At 38.7% G+C, this 21,648-nt stretch overlaps 1 protein-coding gene and 1 long non-coding RNA gene across 4 annotated transcripts in view; one reads left to right on the forward strand and one right to left on the reverse strand.

Annotated features, from left to right (window-relative positions):
- The window catches only part of SF3B1 (splicing factor 3b subunit 1), a 43,299-nt gene that overhangs the window by 19,577 nt on the left and 2,074 nt on the right, over positions 1 to 21,648 (reverse strand). For all 3 annotated transcript variants that reach the window (XM_037523760.2, XM_054699966.1, XM_054699967.1), the window contains exons 2-5: positions 14,548 to 14,723; positions 3,267 to 3,433; positions 1,873 to 1,977; positions 850 to 964 (exon numbers count right to left, since the gene is read on the reverse strand). In XM_037523760.2, coding sequence (XP_037379657.1) covers positions 850 to 964; positions 1,873 to 1,977; positions 3,267 to 3,433; positions 14,548 to 14,575 — 415 coding nt within the window. In that variant the 5' untranslated portion in view covers positions 14,576 to 14,723. The remainder of the gene's footprint in view (positions 1 to 849; positions 965 to 1,872; positions 1,978 to 3,266; positions 3,434 to 14,547; positions 14,724 to 21,648) is intronic.
- On the forward strand, positions 19,200 to 21,222 carry LOC129146650 (uncharacterized). The gene is made up of 3 exons (XR_008553626.1): positions 19,200 to 19,284; positions 19,934 to 19,982; positions 20,992 to 21,222. It is a non-coding gene; the product is annotated as an uncharacterized LOC129146650 (long non-coding RNA).

Below are 21,648 nucleotides of genomic sequence, written 5' to 3' on the forward strand. Positions count from 1 at the left end.
TTTCACCATAATCTAGAGAGGATGTGTTGAACTGCACCCTTAAGAATGCAGACAGGACTGGCATATAGCAGTACTGCTGTAGGAAAGAAATTAAGGACAGTTAGTATGGGCCTGTGAATTCTGACACACATGTTTAAATCAATTACAATTATGCAAGTAAAAAAAGAATATCCCTACTAATTCATGCAGGCTGAAAGTCTAATTTGTAAACCTGCAGCAGAATCTAATTTTAAGAAACAGGCACCTTATTGTGATTTTGAAACTCACTCACCTGAGGAAAGCTTCCATCAGGCTCATTATGCCCCTTGTGCTGACCTGCACACTAAAATTAGCAAAACAGACTCCAACTATTAAAAATATCAAAGTCTTTTTTGTATACATACTTTTAACTTTCAGTATGCTTAGAGCAAGGTAGGTGCATTTACTAAACTATATTTAGAGCAATATGGGGGGAAGCTCTAATGTGAGAAACAGTTTCTCAAAAGTAATAATCCTAAAAATCTAGGATTTGGAATGAAACTTTCAATAATTTCAAAGTATTTTGAGCAGAAAAACACATTTGTTCAAAGTATAGAAAGCGTACCCAAAACAAAAGTAAAAGAAAAACCTTTAACCCTTTGCGTTTCTATGGCATTGGCTCATTATTTTCTTGTCCTTCTACCTGGAAAGAAAACTTGCATTATAAAGATGAAGAATATGGTATCTGTGACTTCAACCAAATCTATACAAATCTATAAGGGGGATTTTTAAAAAGAAAAGCAAATTCATAAGCATGCCAAAAAAAATCAAAGGGCTAAAGACAACTTAATACAAATATTAAATACTTATAGAAAGGTGGGAAAGAATTACCATCTGCAAAAGGATCAAGACGCTCTGGGGAAATTATCATGGTCCGCCTGTGTTTTTTGTATTCATCTTCCCGATCTGCAATCTTCGGAGGTCGGTGCTCAGCAAACGGATCATACTGAAAAGAGAGAAAAATCAAAAAGAATATCATAAATAAATTAGAACATGATAATAAATGCCTACCAATAAGGCTATCATTTTACCAGATGTTAACATGAAAAGGCACGTAAAAATACAATATGCATGTCTGCCTTTCCATAGTTCATTACTTCATGAAATGATTACCTTTATAAAATAAATTATTATCTCTAATTCTCCCCAAATCATTCTCTCAACCAATTCTCCTTAAAACTAATAACTTGGGGGCCTCCCTGGTGGCGCAGCGGTTGAGCGCTGGGTTGCGAAGCTGCCCGCAGCCTCTGCAGCGCTGGTTCGATCCCCGGCTGCTCCCCGGCCACCGGAGGAGGGTCCCGCATGGCGCGCAGACCTCTCCTGCCGCCCGCTGCTCCCCTCAGCAGTGTACTTCGGTCCTTCTGCCTGCTCTGCTCCCCGCTCTGGCTCTGGTGAATTCTCTCACCCTCCTGCACTTCTGACTGTACCCAGTGCATGTATAAATAAATAAATAAATAAAATATAAATAAATAAATCTTTAAAAAAAAACTAATAACTTGGTTCACAAATCTGTGAGTTTCTATGGAAACTGACATATTCAATTTTTTTTTTAAAAGATTCTATTTATTTTTGTATAGTAGAACTGGGGTGTAGGCCAGAGGTGCAGGGTGGGGTGGGGGGTGTCAGAGGATTCACAAGAGACAGAGTGAGAAGCAGAACAGGTGGATCTACTGAAATACACTAAGGCAAGCAGCAGGCGAGATAGCAGAGGTCTGCTGTGCCAGCTCCCTGGCTAGAGATAAAACTCAGGCCGTCGTGGAGGTAGCACTGAGACTTAACTCCTAGGCCACCAGGGAAGCCCTAACATATTCAACTTTAGCTGAATAAACTGGGGTCTGGAGGAAAAAAAGTTACCTGTTCTGTAGACTGTGGTATATCATTAAGCAATGCCACCGGGGCATGATATCCTGGCTTCTTCTGACCAAGCAAACTTGTAGAGGATGAGTAGTCATCGTCATCCTGCAATGAAATGCCCCCAAAAAGTCATAAACAAATGTTAGAACTTAAACATCAGAAGGAATATATAAAGATTCAACAAGAAATCTAAAACCTAAATTCATAAAACTTGTAAACAAGGGTTCTTTTTCAACTCAAAAACCAATTCAGGGAATTGAATTTAATTATCTTTACTCTTAAACAAGGAATGATCTCTGTGTTGAAGTCAATTAGAAAAATTTAAGTACAGATTAGAAAAACCTTAGTATTTCATTTTCTCACCAAAATCATGATGAAATCTGTTTTTCATATTTAGAAATTACAAACAGCTTACTTAGAATTCTCGGAGTTTTTTTTTAACTCATGAATTTTAAATATGGTTTAACAGAAACAAGCAAAAAGTAATGGATTTTAATGTAAATTCCTTAGTATATTTAACAGAATATTATATTGTTACTCTGCTAGTAAAAGAAGTGCAACACAAGGTAACTCTAAAAGATCTTAACACCTCATTTCCTTTATTTAAAAATGAAATGACAATTTCTCCCTCAGCTTCTGGTCACAGTGGTCTCTTTCCATTGAAGCATGAAAATGCAAACTAGAAGCTTCAGTAGCTTCTAGAAATTTTACTTTTGGAACTTTTCCATTTCTCTCCACCCTGCCCCCCTCCCCACGGCACCAATAAAAGGTACCAACCATGGAATAACAAGGCTTGAATTTCATAAAAGTAACAAATTTGATCATCGATATACATTTATTACTGAATCACACAAAAATGTATTGTTATTTCATCAAATTGGGTAATCTGGGATGGTGCAACAAAACATAAGCTAGGTGAAATATATATTGAAGAATGTATTTTAAAATGAGTAGTGGTCATACTCCAGAGTAACTGAAACAAAATCCACAATATCAGTAATAGGAAATATTCCACTCACAAGAAATGCCAAGGGGAAAAAAACGGGATCAAGTATAAGCCACAAATCAAAAGTTACAAGGACAGATGATTGGTACAAGCCAGTCACTTTTCACCTGGACTACAGTAGACAAGAGCTCAGTGAGTAACAATAGGGATTTACTTTATAATGATTTGCAAGTGGTACTGCTGGATAAACAAGCTAGTCTTTCACATAAAGATTCAGAATTGAACTCCAGTGAGAATTCTGAACCTTAGAAATCAAGTACACCTTTAATAGTTTCACCATCCAAAAGAACTGTCACCCCAGATTAAACAGATGAATCAAACAGAAAATTCCTTTTTATTTATTGCTCTCATCAAAAACATACTTGACTCTTAATGCTTTGTAACTTACATCTTCAAGTTCAGTTGCAGCAATTGATGTCACATATCCAGCAAATCTGCTGTCACTTCCACCATAAATTTCCTGGTCATAATAGCCTGTAGAATCAAGGCCCACTCCTTGAGCTTCATCAAGAGCTGCCTTTTTGCCTTGAATTTCTCGAATCTGTGCTTCAATATCTACAAATAAAGTTAACACATTTATTGATACAAATTCTTTTAATTTCATTTTTTCAAATCACTCCCAACATAATATATTTCTTTAAGTATTATCACACTATTCTTACAAATACAGAAACTGTAAAATAATTACACAAGGAGATAGCAGAACTATATCAAGTACTTGATACTATACATAGTACCAAGATATTTAAATGTAACACATTTAGTATCTTTCCTCTACCTCAACAGACAAAACTTTTGTACAGAAAGAGATTCTTCATACTTTATCAGCCACAAATTACCTTTACCTTAAGAATTGGTTGACAAGAGTTGTACAGCATAGTAACTATAGTTAATAATACTGTATTTGTGTTTGAGTTGTTGAGATCACTAAGAAAAAAATTTTATAATTGTGTTGTGACTTCCTGTGATCATTTAGCTATGTATACAACTACAGTTATCACTATACTGTATACCTGAGATTGCTATGCCAATTATATCTCAATAAAAAGAAAAAATCACACTAATCTAAAAAAAAAAAAAAAAAAACACCAAGGAATAAAACTGTTAGGAGACTTCTAATCAGTTTGAAATGCTAGTCATTCAGAGCCAGTGACTTCAACACAATTGTAATTTAAGTAATCGTAACAGAGTTCCATTTAAGTAAAATTATGTAACAATGATCAAGGTTCATGTATTTTAAATTACAAAAATAAATTACCTAGCTACACAAGTTTATTATTGTTGAATTCTAAATCTTTCCTCAACTAAAAAAAAAAAAATACTGTTCATACTGTTCACGTTGATCAGGGACCAAGGACAACACTCAAGATTAAATAATCTCAATGTTATCAGAATGGGGAAAAAAAAAAAACAAACAAACCCAGACCTACTGAGACTGATCTTCAATTGTGAAATTCTAACAAATTACACACTAGTTAAAAATGCATACTGGGGGCCTCCCTGGTGGCACAATGGTTGAGCGCTGGGTTGTGAAGCTGCCAGCAGCCTCTGCAGCACCGGTTAGATCCCTGGCTGCTCCCAGGCCTCCGGGGGAGAGTCCCATCCCACATGGCGCGCAGACCTCTCCTGCTTCCCACTGCTCCCCTCAGCAGTGTACTTCGGTCCTTCTGCCTATTCTGCTCCCCGCTCTGGCTCTGGTGAATTCTCTCACCCTCCAGCGCTTCTGACTGTACCCCAGTGCTTGTATATAAATTAATTAATTAATTAATAAAATCTAATAAAAAAATAAAGTAGGGCTTGCAAAGTTTAAAAAAAAAAAAAAATGCAGACAGGGTTCAGACCCAGGTTTCTGCATTCCTAACAAGCTCCCAGGTGATATGCTAAACATCTGGAGCCACACTCCAAACAGTAAAACAATAAAGGACAGTCTAAATTTTTTTAGCATACATTCAATCAAGATGACAATAGTTTTATGATTAAGAGTGGGAGTACTGGAACCAAAATATCTCCCTTCACAGAAAGGCTCTTTCTGTTATTTAATCTATGCGTCTGAATTCTCTACAACAGTCTTTTTAAAGAATTAAATGAAATAATGAACAAAAACCCATAAGCACTCAATGAATGAAGTCTAGCCATATCTCACTCCACAAGCACTATATTGTGATTAGCTCCAACATCTGTGAATAAAGTATCAACTGGCTCCCAAACTTCCCCTCAATAAATAGTACAATTACCACCCACATATTTTCACCTGTATTTACCAACTTTATACACCTTAGAGATAAAATTATATGCATGTATATAAAAATTTTCTGAGCCACTTACAACCCTGATAGTTCAGCCATGTTATTTCTAGATTGAGGACAACCTCGTATATAACCATGATATTAGCATGCTCAAGAAATTAAACCTTGATGTGATATCATCTATTATTATCATCCAGCTTCAAATGTACCCACTGGCCCTAATAACACTCTTAATGGATGTTCTTTAATCTATGGTCCAATACAGCACCAGACACTGTATTTAATTGTCATGTCTCCTTAGTCTCTTTTAAATAAAGAATAGTCTGGGCCTCCCCGGTGGCGCAGCGGTTGAGCGCTGGGTTGCGAAGCTGCCCGCGGCCTCTGCGGCGCCGGTTCGATCCCCGGCTGCTCCCGGGCCACCGGAGGAGGGTCCCACATGGCGTGCAGACCTCTCCTGCCGCCCGCTGCTCCCCTCAGCAGTGTACTTCGGTCCTTCTGCCTGCTCTGCTCCCCGCTCTGGCTCTGGTGAATTCTCTCACCCTCCCGCGCTTCTGACTGTACCCAGTGCATGTATAAACAAACAAACAAACAAACAAACAAAGAAAACATGCCTCTATAAAATAAATAAATAAATAAATAAATAAAGAATAGTCTTTCAAACAACTTTTAGTGTTTCCTGACAAAGTTACTTTAAATTACAAGCTAATATTTATTTCAATAATATGAATAATACACTAATGTATTAAGAAAAGTATCTACTGCCAGTGATTTCTGTGGCCTAACAAATGTTTACATTGCTAATTGAAATTCTAGCCCTTTGAGACCAGGCACTTTATAAACAAGATCATTTACTAGTTGCATGGAGCAAAAGGAAAAGACTTAAATGGCATAATACAAATACCCAACATGCAGCAAGGGAGCAAAACCCCTATATTTCCTCAAGACAGCTGTGGTTTAAAGCAGAAATTTATCTCGTCGATAGCACAGTGGGACCACATTTCCCCAGCAGTGTGTAAGTCTCAGGGAACTCAAACTAATGGGATGGTTTTATTACCAAAATGAGCAGCACAGTTTGTGACCAGACCTCAAAATTTTCAGTGTGTCACCACACCATTTCCAGTTACTTTTCCTGTATCCTTAACCTCAAGACTGTTACAAGTAGCCTAAATGGTCAGGGGTCTCACCCATGATTACTCAAAGAGAAATATCTTCAATTTAACTGGGTGGTTCATTTTACTATTCTCTTCACTTTTGTTTAAGTAATTTTTTTTTAAAGTTTCATTTTTGGGCCTCCCCTGGTGGCGCAGTGGGTTGAGCACAGCGCTGTGGGGCTGCCTGCAGCCTCTGCAGCACCAGTTCAATCCCAGCGGGCAGGGGTCCCACATGGCATGGCAGACCTCTCTGTTGCGCCCGCTGCTCCCCTCAGCAGTGTATTTTGTCGGTCTGCCTGTTCTATTCCCCGCTCTGTCTCTGGTGAGTCCTCTCACCCTCCCGCGCATCTGGCCTGTGCCCCAGTTCTTGTATAAAAATAAGTAAATAAATCTTAAAAAAAAAAAAAAAAGTTTGCTCCATATTTGCTTCCCTTTCCTATCCACCCTCATATACTTTGTCTCCTGAAATACAGTGGTATTTTAACAGACTGGCTCTCAATGGTTAGTTAACAGACTGGCTAAATAAAGGGTACTGATTGGAGATTTACTTTTCAGTTTTTTCTTTCTGAACATTTCTATTTCTGCAGGATAAAGGCATTTAAAAATTTTAAACCACTAGGGAGTGGTATCACTTTTAGGTAAATAGGTTCTTTTAAAGACCACAAATGCTACCATCATCATATCCAGACACAAAACACAAATGGGTGGACTGGGCCAACCAAGCAGTCTTCATTTTCCATTTACAAATTCAGTGTGGTAGTCTGAAGAAAGTACCTTGGGCACATGTTAGGAGGACAGACTGGTATGCCTCAAATAGGCTAAAATCTGTCAGACCCGCCAACTTAAGAGCCCAGGTGGGAAGAGAGATAAACCCATGTTACCTCAAAAAAGGGGGGTGGAGGGGTGGTGAGAGAGATTTGTGAGCAAATCCAAAATAAACAGATGTCCAAAATACTAAAGACTTGGAGATAAAAGAAATGTTTATGTCAATCTCTCCCTAGTTCAGTTATGACCAAAATGACAAAATACTCTGTTCTGGCCTAATTCCCTTCTAATTTTGACTCCTAAATTTGAAACATTCAGATGTGAAGACAAAGAAAAACGGATCCTCTCTGCTAGTGGCTGGACAATAATAGATCTCCCAGTGGCAACATACACATTTGTGAAGCAATTATATGTATGTATAATACTCTTGTAATTCATCTGAACCCATAAAACTACATTTTTCATGTTGTGTCAACAGTGTTTGTGCCTTTTTATTACCATGCAGTATTCCAATGCAGTAGTGTTTATACCTTCTTTGAGTGGCATTCAAGCTATTTGTGGTTTGTAGCAATTACAAATAAGGATGCTGTAAACATTTAGGTACAGATTTTTCAGTTACTATAGCTTTAATATCACTTGGGTAAATACCTAGGAGTAGGACTGCTAATTCTTATAGTAGGTACATGCTTGATTTTACTGTATAAAAATGTACTTTTGGTGAATTTAATTATGCAAGTTTAAGGGCAGAGGAGAGTTGAATACAACGTTAAGAATGCACAGCAGGGCCTCCCCTGTGGCGCAGCGGTTGAGCGCTGGGTTGCGAGCTGCCCGCAGTCTCTGCGGCGCCGGTTCGATCCCCGGCTGCTCCCCGGCCACCGGAGGAGGGTCCCACATGGCGCGCGGACCTCTCCTGCCGCCCGCTGCTCCCCTCAGCAGTGTACTTCGGTCCTTCTGCCTGCTCTGCTCCCCGCTCTGGCTCTGGCGAGTTCTCTCACCCTCCCATGCTTCTGACTGTACCCAGTGCTTGTATAAATAAATAAATAAATCTTAAAGAAAAAAAAAAAAAAAAAAAAGAATGCACAGCAGAGGAAGATTAATCTTGAGATGAAGCAGAGGTGAGAGATTAAGGAAGTAAAGTAAAGCTAGGATAAGTGAGATAGGCCAATTTTATTAATGTGGATTTCTAAATTGTCTTCTTTATTAAATGAGAACCTCATTCATTCTCCACCTCAAACTTCCTCCCATCTGCAGTAAATCTATAAAGGAAAGACTAGGATTCTTGGATACTGATTCTGAACAAAATGAAGTGGTCTTGACAGATCTGGAATCCTAAAATTGAATTTATGGTAGGCCCATAAAGTTCCTAGAGTCAATTTTGTCTTAAAGTTGTTTTTTTTTTTTTAAATAGTCTGAGACAAGAAATAAAAAATACTAGTTATGTATTGTTTGTACTTATCAAAAGCATGCAAGAGCCTGACTATAATTGAAGCTTTGCGGGTAAATGATCAAAAATGAGGTTTTTCTTAAATTGGCATTCCTATTTTAAGATATGTGCAAAACTGTTTCAGTAAGCAGCATTTAAGCTTCACAGAAAACTATGAGAATAAATTTATCACCACTAAAGTAGGTGGGGGGCCAAGGAGGGGCACCTGAATTTGCAAGTGTTTTGTATGCTTTCAGAACTAGGCTTATTCCTACAGTCAGTAATTTTCCTGAAGTTTCGTTTGCTTAGGGGGCCTCGTGACCTCTTAAATGCAGCAGATACAGTGGGGGAGCCCAAACTGGAGTCCTGTGTGTTTTTATTCCTTTCCCTTTCCCTCCAGTGGTAAACTATACAGGATAAAAGTCTACAACAAATGAATTACAAGGCAAGAGATGGAGGAGAAACATATGAACTGAAAAAGATCAAAAACTAATCACATTATATGGTCTTTATTTGGAACTTAATTTCAAGCAATCTGAAAAAAATGTAAGGCAAATGGCAAAAACTGAACACTAATTGGATATTTTGTAACATTAATTTTAGATGCAATTATGGTATTTTTTTTCAAATTTTTACATTTTACACATATTTACTGAAAAAACTGTGAATGACAGGATGGGATTTGCTCCAAAATAATGGGAAGGACCAGTGCAGAGATTAAACAAAAATGGTGAAGCTAGGTGACATATACAACACGGAGGTTCATTTCACTCTATTTGTTTTATCTGCAGTTTTTCAATACAAATTTTTAAAAAAATGTTTAAGCCATGACTTTTTTTCTCATTCTTGTTTCTCTCTTGTAGTCCCTTAAATGAAGGCCTCTAATCCCAGGTATTTGAAAATAAAACCTCTCTCTTCTCTGAAATGAAATTTACCCCAAGCTCTTCTATATCATAGTTTTAACCTTAAAAGTTCAGTGTTGTAAGTCTTTGGACTTTTTTTTCTTTTGTGGTTTTATTGATCTTCCTAATTGACACTGATACCAAGTCTTCTAAATGTTAAGCTATAAATACTTTAAAAACCAAATTTGCTCCAATGATTTACAGAAATGTTGGTCTACAGCCCCCCCTCCTCACTAAAAAAAGATAGAAGGGGGGGGGAAGAAATGCCATTATTCAACCAAGAAGCCCCCCCTTTTTGGAGGGAAATTCTGATCCTCCTCATACTTTCACCTATCAGAAAACAAAACTTTCCCTAGAAAACAGACATTAACAATTACGAATTAATGAATAGTTTTATTTATGAACAGGCCCATTTGAAATCCCAATCTATTCAAAAGATGTTTCCATTTAATATACTTAATTATTGTATTATGTTTACAGTCAGAAGAATGGGGTCATAAACATTTTTCTGAAACAAATACATCAAATATTTTATCTGGGAATTGAACTTAACGTTAAAAGGTAATACTGCAGAACAGGAGACCTTTTAGACGATGGACATATAAACTGTTTTACATTTAAAACTAACCTAAATATCAAATTCTGAAATAAACTGCCTATACCACTGGTACCAGAAGGTTTTATCTGATATACCTATTTAATTGCCCCTCACAAATCTTTTTCTATGCCAATATTACTAAGCCCAACTTGTAGAACTTCTTCAGTGTCTTTATCTCTCATTTTGAGTTGGGATTATTTGCAGTGTTTATTATTTTTGTACAGAAGAACTGGGGTGTAGGACAGAGGTGCTGGGGGTGAGAGGATTCACCAGAGATAAGAGTGGAAAACATAACAGGCATATTTACTGAAATACACTACTAAGGGGAGCAGCAGGCAAGATAGAAGAGAGGTCTGCTGCACCATTTGTGGGTTAACCAGAGCACAGAGGTGAGAGTGGTTAACCCCTAGGCTACCAGGGAGGCCCTATTTGCGGTGTTAATAACCACATTTCATGTTAGAGGCACTGACACTTTTCAGCCTGGTCTTTAAGTGACAGACTATTCCCACTAGTCAGAAGCAATTAGTGAGCAAGGATTTCCCAAATATGGGATGTCTAAAAGACAGCTAGAAAAAGAGTGTGTATACATCCTCTGGTATTTGTTATAAACAAAACTCCAATAGGACAACTATTGTGGCAAATTAATTTTCCAAACACTGGAAATAGCAAATGTTGAATAATTACCTCCCAATTAATCACTAATTAAACAAAATCCTAAATAGTGCCACAGAAATAAAAAATGTTTTCAAAATCTTCAAAGCAACCTTCCCTGTATTTTTACTAGCAACATTCATGCTGGAAGTCTACAAAACCAGCAAAACTATTATGAACAAAGGAAAATTAAAATCTCAGAAGATGTAGAATAAAATGGCTCATCTAGCCATTCCTCAAGCAAAAACTTAGGAAAAATAATTATTTCAGTTTTGTGATACCCCCCAAAAAAAACCCAGTCAAGGAAAAGTGGCAGAACAAGTCAATATATAGCGTGGGATAATCCATTTTCCCCTTCAGAAACACAGAAAGTGCTCTACTATTTGCCAAAGTCAGCATTTTCTGGAGTACTGCTTCATGGCACGTTTATGAACATTAACAATTGTAAAGCCATGTCACAATTTAACATGCAGAAAGATCCAATTCCAAAGATTTGATCTGATTTGAGCAAGTCCAGCTTTTTTTATATTTCAATCCTAAAAAGCATAAGACACACTGACCAAGGTAGAAAGGTAATCAGGTTGCTTCAAGAGAATGTAAGGGCTGATCTTAATAGAAATATTTGAAAGGAATATGACCCAAGAAAAAAAGGTATCAGGTTTGGGGCAATGATGGCAATAATGGCTTAGCAAAGAACCATATATAGGAAGGCATCAAAATTAAATGATTTCAGCTTGAACACAATATAGTACACAAAACTCAAATACAAACTGTTATTACCATTACTTTCAAAATAAATTACAAGGTACAACAAAGCAATGTTTTTACCAACAACATTATTTAGGATGAAGAGATTATATAGGCTTTTTAAATTTAAAAGTGAGAGACAACTCTAAGGCAAAAATTAAGCAAGTATTCCGTATTTTATCAAATTGATCCAATGAGAGTCAAACGCAAGTCCTCCTCTCAACTGCTATAATGGCCTAAGAATGAATGATTACTCTCTTTAAGTCAACCTTCACACTGAAACCAGAGCCTTTCCTAAAATACAGAAAAAATTTGTTACTTGGAGGAGGAGAGCACTTATTCTTGGGCCCTAAAGAGGAAAAGTCGAACCTAGCTCAGTATCCACAGCCTTCCATAATTGACATTAGCCTGACCTTTCTTCCTCTTAGCTCAGGAGGTTCCCAGTTCATAACTAGTTCTACTTCACACCTATCTCTGCCAAATAAATAAATGCATCAAAACCTACCCAACATTCAAAGATCAATTTAAGTGCCCCTTTCTGTGAAAGTTCTTTTAATACTTCCAGTATAACCTCTTTAAATATTAAATATTCAGCACCCATTCACCATTATGCACCAAGTACTGGGGGATTCCAAGGTATAATTCCTGTAAACTCTCAAAGTGGAAGGTAAAATCTTTTAACAATAGAATATATTCTAAGTAATATAATAAAGAGTGCTACAGCCTCCCACTCTACCAATAAAAACTAATTCTGCTCCAGCTTATTAGATAGCTCAACAAGCGAAAAAAGAAATGAACCATAAATGAACAGAATTCTCCAGGAAAAAGACACAAGAAAGCAAGAAACTATGTAAATACTATGTGTTTCTACAAAACATTCATCATTCTATAGTACACTCCAGTAAAGGAACAGTGCCTTGCACACAATACTCAGTTGTTTAATGGAATGTACCAATACCTTCTTTGTGGCATCAGTTAATTCATACTAATAGAGCATAAATTCATACTAATAGAGCATAAACCCAAGTAAAATAACAACTTCGGTGAATACACTGCAATATTCTATAGACCAAGCTTTTAAACGGGTTTTTAAAAAGCACAAAAACAATTCCAAAGAGCACCTGCACCCCTATGTTTATAGCAGCACTATTTACAATAGCTAAGCTTTGGAAACAACCCAAATGCCCAAAAATAGATGACTGGATCAAGAAGATTTGGTACATATATACCATGGAATATTACTCAGCATTCAAAAAAGATAAACACATGCAATTGCAGCAACATGGATGGCGCGCTGGAAGGGATCATGCTCAGCGAAATAAGCCAGAAAGAAAAAGAAAAATACCGGATGGTCTCACTCATAGCAGGAATCTAGAAAACTTAAATAAGGGACCAGGAAAATGAATAACTGTAAGAAAGTGAAAATCAAAATCAACAAAAAACTATGAACCAGAGACACTCTATGGGGGGTAGAGGGCGGGAGGGGAGGGATTAGGGTCAAAATAAGGGGGTTGCAATTGTATGGGGAATATAAAAATAAAATTTATTATTAAAAAATAAAAAATAAAAAGCACAAAAACTGATCAGAACTGTGATTTTCCAAAAGTACCGTTTGAAGCAAGTCATCAAAGCCACAAATGCTCTAAGTCAATAATCTTCTGAATGAAGTATAGCTAATGGCAATATCGTTACATTTACATTTTCTAATTATTTTGCAAAAGGTATGTTTTAGTCTAGAGATAGAAGAGTAAGTAAATGCCTAAGAACTTAGGTTAAGTTAAAACAGCTAAATCCTAAATATCTAACCAGAATATTGTCATTACTGCCAATTCACTAGCATGTCTAAGTTTCAGAAAGGAGGACTTCAGTTCCTACTGATCACACAATTATTCAATGCTAATGACATACTTAATTAACCCAACCAAGCTTTCAGATCCATCTACTTTGTCCCCTCCCCGCACCCTCACTCTCTGCCACAGACTCAAACATGCCTTTCACACTACTGCTTTGTTACAAGATATTCTCTCAGGCTCAAATGTCTTCTCCCCTAATTTTAAAAAAATGCTTGATGCTTTTAGACCAAGGATAGACACATCACATCCTCTATCAAATAGTCCTAAACATAAATTAATCGCTCCGTTAGTCAGGTTCCCAGACATGTTGCCCATACTTCTATTGAAGCATTCATTTGGCCTCATAAACGAATGAAGATGTATCCATGTTTCACAATTAAATTGTAAAATTTTTCACGACCAGTTTTTTATTACCTCTCAGACTATACCGAGCCAGGCACCTAGAAACGACGTGTGACATAAGTCTCTTTTCCTTGGAAGCCTCCTCGTGTTTGGTAAAAATTTCGGATTCCAAGTCAGAAATAAAAAAATGCACCTCCAACGTCCCATGCCTTATTTCTTCTGAAAAGTGACCCTATTTCCTGTTAATTCGGGATCGTCCTTAATGGATTCCAGGCTATTATATTCCAAACGTTTTCCTAATTTTGTATATTCTACAAAACAACCAACTACCTTGGTTATTAAAAAACCAAATGTTTCTTTCCTTCTTTCATCAATAATTATTTCCCAAGAAAAAAACCCATATTATACGGAATAATCATGGGAGTAAAAAATTACCAAATTTTTATTCCTAAATCATTTCGTTGGGGGAGTAAAAAGCTATTCTAGACACCTGAAAACACACTAATTCACCACGGCTAGGGATGATGGGCCTCTCCGTTTCACTGAACTAGATTTAGAACTGCCGAAAAATGAACTAGATTTAGAACTGCCGAAAAGCGGATGCCGATTTCAGTGGTTTTTTTGACCGACCTATACACAAACTGTGCCGACGACAGTTCCGAAAAACCAGCGAAGCTTTACTCCCACTCCCGTTTCCCGGATCAAAAATCCTTCTTAGCAAGTTGTTTGAACAAGGCCCTCTGGTCAGAGAAGGCAGCAACTCTGAAGCAGCAGCACCTAAACACCGAACAAAGCGCCTTCGGGGGTGCATGGGTAGGACGCCATTACGCGGGGCAGTGGCCTGCGCCGCCGATGCCGGAGACGACCCAGGCCCCGAAGCGCGGGCTCGGCTCCCCCCAAGGAAGCCACAGAAAGAGACAGAAATCTAGAGACAGACTCTCAACAAGCTAAGCCAGCGGAGAAGACACGGAAATAGCGAGAGCCCGCTTACCTTCGTGAGTCTTGGCGATCTTCGCCATTTTGTCCACTCGAACACACAGACGGAACTGGCGCTCCCAAGAACTTCCGCTCGTCGCCGCCGCCACGGAGAAAAATAGCTGGGCTGTTCTCTGAGCATGCGCCAACCGGGAACGCGCGCCGTTGGGTGACACGTGACAGAACAGCCACCTAGAGGGAACAGAGAGGTGCATTGTGGGTTGGGGGAGGAGCCGAAATGGACCCGGAGGCGGTATTCTTGATGAGCCTTTAAAGAACTGGGTGAGCCTTAGTGTCTTTAAAGGGATTAACTTTGTCCGGGAGGAAAGTGGATTCCACCAGGGTAATTAAAACAGTCACTCTAAGAAACACTTTGGTTTCAGGACCCGAGGACACCTCAAGCCTTCAGTCTCCTTCCTCTAAATTCACCTGAAGGCGTCTTGGGGCCAGAGAAAAGCTTTCCTTACTCTGCCTCAGCTGTTGCAGTGCTTAGTTATGGAAACAGTCATAACAGTCCCATCCTTCCCGCTGTAACTCAAGGTTATTTTCTTTTTTAATAATTAGTTGTCATTTAGGCAGGATTTTCGTTTGCAACATATATTCTCGAGCAATATTGACCTTCATAAACACCCCAGTAAGGTGGACAAGCAGTAAGGTGGGCAAGTTCTTTGCTGATCCCATTAAAGAAATGAGAAAAACTAGGGAAGAAATGAGAAAAACACAGACGCGCGCGCGCGCGCGTGTGTGTGTGTGTGTGTGTGTGTGTGTAAAGTGTATGCAAGATCACAGTTATTAAGTTACACAGTAGGAATTTTGCACCCTTTTAAAAAGTCTTTTACCTTCTTAGATTCTTAGAAAACCATTGATCTGCAGCCTTAACACTGATGAAATGCTTCTCAAGTCAAAAGGCCAGAAAATGGTGGTCTGTTACCTATGCAACAATTTTACTAGCATAACCTTGTACTGTCACACCGGCTTTAGACTTTAGTTAAAAAATAAAGGAACTTTTAAAAAGAAATTGGCACAGGAAGTAGCCTAGGAAAACAGGCAGGAATCAAGGTTAGAGCCATCACAAAGAAAAGAGTTTACCTGGCTGTGTGATATAACACAATCACAGGGACAGAGAAGCACCTGCACTTTGGACCCTCCTAGGCCTTGTCCCAAATGTACCTCTTCATCTGGCTGTTCATCTGCATCCTCTATTACATCCTTTAATAAACTGGAAAACTGAGTATTTCCCTGAGTCTGGTGTACTGCTCTAGTAAAAAAATCAAACCTGAGGAGGTGGTTGTTGAAACTGCCAATGTACAGCACACTGAATAGAAATTGTAGGTAACCTATAGACCTCACTACTTCTGAATGACAGCTGAAGATAAATGGGAGAAATCTTGTATGACTGAGCCCTTACCTATGTGTGGGATTTGATGCTATCTCTGTTAGACAGTGTTAGAATTGAAGTAAATTGTAGAAAGCCCAGCTGGTTTTGCAGAGGATAGCTTGGTGAGAGAAAAACTTCCAGATAGTCAGTGACCAGAAGTAAAGTGTCTTATGTGAGAAGAAAGTGAGATTCACAGATGGAGAATTGAGTTTTCCCAATTCACTATGGGTTGCCATTTCACTCTGTTGACAATGTCCTCTGCTGTACAAGTTTTCAATTTTGGTGAAGTTCAGTTTATTTTTTCCTCTTGTTGCCTGTACACTTGGCATCATAATCAAAGAAATCATTGCCAAATCCTTTGCTGTGAATAACTTAGTGGGGTTTTTTTTTTTTTTAAGATTCTTATTTATTTCATTTATTTTGCATAGAAGAACTGGGGTATAGGCCAGAGGAGGGGAGGGTGAGGATTCACCAGAGACAGAGTGGGGAGCAGAACAGGCAGAACCACTGAAATACAATGCAAAGGGGAGCAACGGGGGAAACAGGAGAGGTCTGAGGCATGGCTGCACCAGCAATACCGCAGTAATAAAGAAACGGGACTCAATCGTGGAGCAGGCTATAGGATGCAGGATGTTGCTTGAGAACAAGATCCTGGCCTTTTTATTGACAGAGAACAGTGGGTCAAATTGAACATTGGATTTTGGTTTTAGGGAGAGTGAGTCCAGTGATATATACCCAATTCCCACTCATGGCTCCAATCTTATTAACAAGGTATTCCACTGACCAGTCACTGGCCCTCAGGGCGTTCCCAGTCATACCTCAGGATGTATACCTATTGCCCCAGGACGAACAAGCATCCTGCTCTTGCCTAAATTGAAAGGAGCCTCACAGTCTACACCCATAGGGCTCCAGGTGGGTTAGCTCCCTGGTCAGGGGTTGAACTCAGGTATTGATCTCAGGCCTTTGGGTGGGCCTCCACAGTGCTAAAGCTGAGACTTGACCCCAAGGCCACTAGGGAGGCCCCAGTAACTTAGTTTTGATTCTGGAAAATTTATATACAGGAGCCTTACTGGTGGCCTGGGGGTTAAGTCTCAGTACTATCACCACTTTGGCCTAAATTCAATTCCCAGCCAGGAAGCTATGGCACAGCAGACCTCTTCTGTCTTGCCTGCTGCTCCCCTCAGCAGTGTATTTCAGTAGATCCGCCTGTTCTGCTCCCCACTCCTGTCTCTGGTGAATCCTCTCACCCACCCACCCCCCTGTGCTTCTGGCCTACACCCCAGTTCTTCTGTGCAGAAATAAAAAAATATTTTTAAAATAATTCATATACAAATTGTTCAAGTAGCATCATAAAAAGATATAAATGAAAAGTGAAAGCTTTTCCTTACCTGTCTTATTCCCCAAAGATTAAGAGTTTCGAATATTCATTAAATAATATTATGTATATACAAGCATTCAGTACATATACTAATTTTTATACCCGAGATGTTTAAAAGGGAAGCCTGTTTAAGAAGGTAGGTGATAGAAAAACTACATACTGTATAAAATTAGAAATTATTCCAAGAAGGAAGGAAAGAGTTCAAGCATGAAGATACTAACATGAATAAATGAGAAGCTTCCTAGTAAAATCAGACTTTAATAAAAGGGGAAAAGAAAGGAAACCTCCCAAAGGAAACCTACATAAAAAAATTAATCAGGGGCCTCCCTGGTGGTACAAGGGGTTAAGACGCAACCTATGAAGCAGTCCGTAGCCACTGCAGCACGAGTCGGATCCCTGGCTGGCACAAGGATGGCACAGCAGACCTCTCCTGACTCACCCGCTGCTCCCCTCGGCAGTGTATTTCAGTCAATCCTCGTGTTCTGTTCCCCACTCTGTCTCTGGTGAATCCTCTCAACCGCCCCTTACCCCCCACCCACACCTCTGGCCTATCCCCCACTTCTTGCATGCATAAATAAAGAAAATCTTTAAAAAATAAATAAAAATAAAGAAAGAAAATTAAAAAATAAAGAAAATAAAGAAAATCTTTAAAAAAAAAATTAATCAGGAGTTTTTGGCACACTCAGGGGGCCTCAAGCCCCTCCCCACATATCTTGCCCTATGCCTCGCTTCCATTTGGCTGTCCCAAATTACATGCTTTTATAACAAACTAATCTAAGGATATACTGAATAAAGATGCTGGAGAATGTGAACTATGCCTTTGAAGAATTGCAGCAGGAAGATACTAGAGCACAACTGCCTTGTCTATATATATATCGTAAAGGCTGCATTGAAGTAATAGATCTTTTTCCTGAAGCACCCTTTAAACATCAGATTCCTATTTTATAGGTGTTGTCCTTTCAAGATGTCTGAAAAACCAAGAGGATATAAATTCTATGTCTGAAAAAACAAAATGAAGGCAGATGATTACCACAGAACTCAGTGTACCAAACATGCATATAAATGACTCACAGGGATTCTGAAAACACTGCACATCCCTCAACAGTCATCTACATAGGTAATACTGATAAACATTTTATATTTAGACACCAAAGTTAACTGATTTTAAAAGTTTGTTTATTATGTGGTTCTGGGTGTCTATGTGCCACAGTATGTGGCAGGCAGTAGCAAGAGAGGAATTTAAGGATTAAATAAAAGGCTGGTTATATAACCAAGAAAGAATCCATTTTCTTGAGCAGTAATGAATGACCTAATATAAGAATTTCTGGATCTGGAAAGCTGTGAAGAGTCCTTATCTATGTTGTCATCCTTTGTGGCCCCACCTATGATGTGGATTAGTTTCTTTTCTATTTGAATCACTTCTCAATGTTTTAGTTTTGAATCAATTCTCAATATTTTAGTTTTGGCTTGCTCTGCACTGTTTCTTAAAAATAGTTCTAGGGCCTCCCTGGTGGTGCAAGGGGTTAAGTTTCAGCACAATGAAGCTGTGGGCAGCCACTGCAGGAAGAGTTCTATCCCTGGCCAGGGAGCTAACCCACATGATGCAGCAGACCTCTCCTGTTTCGCCTACTGCTCCCCACAGCAGTGTATTTCAGTAGATCTGCCTGTTCTGTTCCCCACTCTGTCTCTGATGAAAACTGTCCCCTTCTCCCCCCACCACACACACCCCTCTGGCCTACACCCCCGTTCTTGGATGCATAAATAAAATAAATCTTTAAAAAGTTCTAATATTTAGTATTATAAGGTTGCTGCTATGTCTTTCAAGAAGTCACACAGTATAAAAGCATTCTGACTCAAAGTCAGGAGACATGCATTTACTTGCTGGCTGTTTTGCTTACTAACTACCCCTAATCCTGTATCCTAAGGTCTCAGTAAAAATGAGATGAAGGATTCCATCACAAAGGCCTCATTGCACCATCTCAGATGTACCAATACAGGTTGGTGTTGCTTTATCCCCAGAGAAGTGCTTCCTAGTTATATGGGGTTTCGGAGTAGAATGTATGTTTCCTCTACGCTGTTTAGTTCTAGCACACTAGCACAACTAACAGCGCCCTCCCCTTAGACACCTGGGTTTCGGAACCCCTCCATCAAGTTTCTAAGTTCTAATTACCCCAACTTCTTCCTTGTTTCTCCAGTTCTAAGGGTTGTGCAGAAAAGGCTCAGGCCTGTTTGCTATCCCTTGAAAGACAAGCTTGTAAGGTTGGCCCTTTGGCTGGCACTTGGAAACTGGATTTCAGAGGCTTCCCAATATTTCCAGAACTGATAAAACTGTCTCAGGATGACTAAACTGTGAAAGCAATATGGTTTATACTGAATACCAGCTTTCCTTGAGAAGTCTGGAATTGAGTATGTACTATATGATCAGTACAGGGTGCCTATATGATCAGTCCCAGTAAAAAACCCTTGGCACTGAGTCTTTTGTGAGTTTCTGTGGTTGTCAATAGTTATTTCACACATCCGAACTTGTTGCAGAAGAATTAATCACATCCTGTGTGATTCTACAACTTTACTAGGCAAGACCCTTGGAAGTTTGTACCTGGTTTCCCCCAGACATCTTACATGCTCCTTTTTCCTTTGCTGATGTAGCTTTGCATCCTCTCACAGCTGTAAATCTAGTAGTGAATACAATTGCATGGTAAGTCTTGTGAGTATTTTTGGCAAATCATAGAACTTAAGGGGTCTTGGGGATACAGGATGGTAACTGCTTCCTGTACTTACTAATGCTTTCTTACCTCACCATCCACTTTTTGTCACCTTAGTTCTCCAATTTTTAAAAAAACTATTCTAAAATTTTCTGTTCAGAATAACAGATATTTAAAATAGCAATAAATTCCTGACTGGTTCCTAATTGACGTAGCCTGTTGGTAAAGGCAAACTGTCTAGTTAATCCTCTTTGATGAACTAATTTTTATCAAAACTAACACCTGTAATAGCACTAATCTCTTATAACTCAGTTACTGATTCAGTCAAAGAAGGTGTTCTTTCGACCAAATACTTTATAAAGGCAATCCTTGCATGAAATCATTAATTTGGGATAATTATCCTATTGATAAAAAAAGTGCCAGTAATGAAATTATGTTAACTTTAAAATTGTCCTCTATTTCAGAAAAAAATTGTAACAGGTTTAGGCAAAGTCTTGTTTGGTAGTTAAAATTCATTCTATATTTGCTTTGTCTTGAGATTTGATTAAGAACAGCGTTAATAACAAAAATCATAGTCATCTCTATTTACCTGAATCCTTTCTGGTTGTTTAGTTTATACACAGGGTTCTGAAGAGTGAACAAAATATCAAACAAAATGTGATTCTAAATGAATCAATCAAAAGATTTCAAACATCCACAAAGTTGATTTTAATACTATTATGAACTCCATGAACTCATCATCCAGTTCAAATATCAACAAATGATCTATTGTTTCATCTACTCCACTCTCCCACATCCACTGGATTATTTTTAAAGCAGATCATGTCATATATCATATATCATATATACTTGACTCTCCAAGAGGTATTCATTTAAACAACATAAGTACATCTAAAAAACATTAATTCCTTAAAAACATCTAACAGCCAGTTGTCAAATTACCCAGTTTTTTATAAATATATGTATATGTATATATGTATATATATTTAAAATTAAATCCAGGCCTCCCTGGTGGTACAAGGGGTTAAGACGCAACCTATGAAGCTGTCCGCAGCCTCTGCAGCACGAGTTCCATCCCTGACCAGGGAGCAACCCACATGGCGCAGCAGACCTCTCCTGACTCACCCGCTGCTCCCCTCAGCAGTGTACTTCAATTTGCCTGTTCTGTTCCCCACTCTGTCTCTGGTGAATCCACTAACTGCCATACCTCTGGCCTGTACCCCAGCTCTTGTATGCATGAATAAATAAATCTTTTAAAAAATAAAATAAAAAATAAATCCAAATAATGCCTCTTAATCTTTAAAATCTGCAACAACCTCCCACCCCCTTTCTCCTCAAGTAAAACATGTTTTACTTCACATTTATTTGTTGGAGAAATTGGCTTATTTCCATAGTCTGTATTTGGCAGATTGTATTCCTTTGGTGTCATTTAGCATGTTATTCTCACCTCTGTGTAAAATGACATATATAAAAGCTTGACCAGATTCAGATTCAATTATTCTGACAATACTTAAAATATATCTCAAATAGGGCCTCCCCGGTGGCACAGCGGTTGAGCGCTGGGTTGCGAAGCTGCCCGCGGCCTCTGCAGCGCCAGTTCGATCCCCGCTGCTCCCCGGCCACCAGAGGAGGGTCCCGCATGGCGCGCAGACCTCTCCT

This window comes from Talpa occidentalis, unplaced genomic scaffold (genome assembly GCF_014898055.3).
Source record: "Talpa occidentalis isolate TD23 unplaced genomic scaffold, MPIMG_talOcc4v2.1 talOcc4.3, whole genome shotgun sequence".
Lineage (NCBI taxonomy): Eukaryota > Metazoa > Chordata > Mammalia > Eulipotyphla > Talpidae > Talpa > Talpa occidentalis.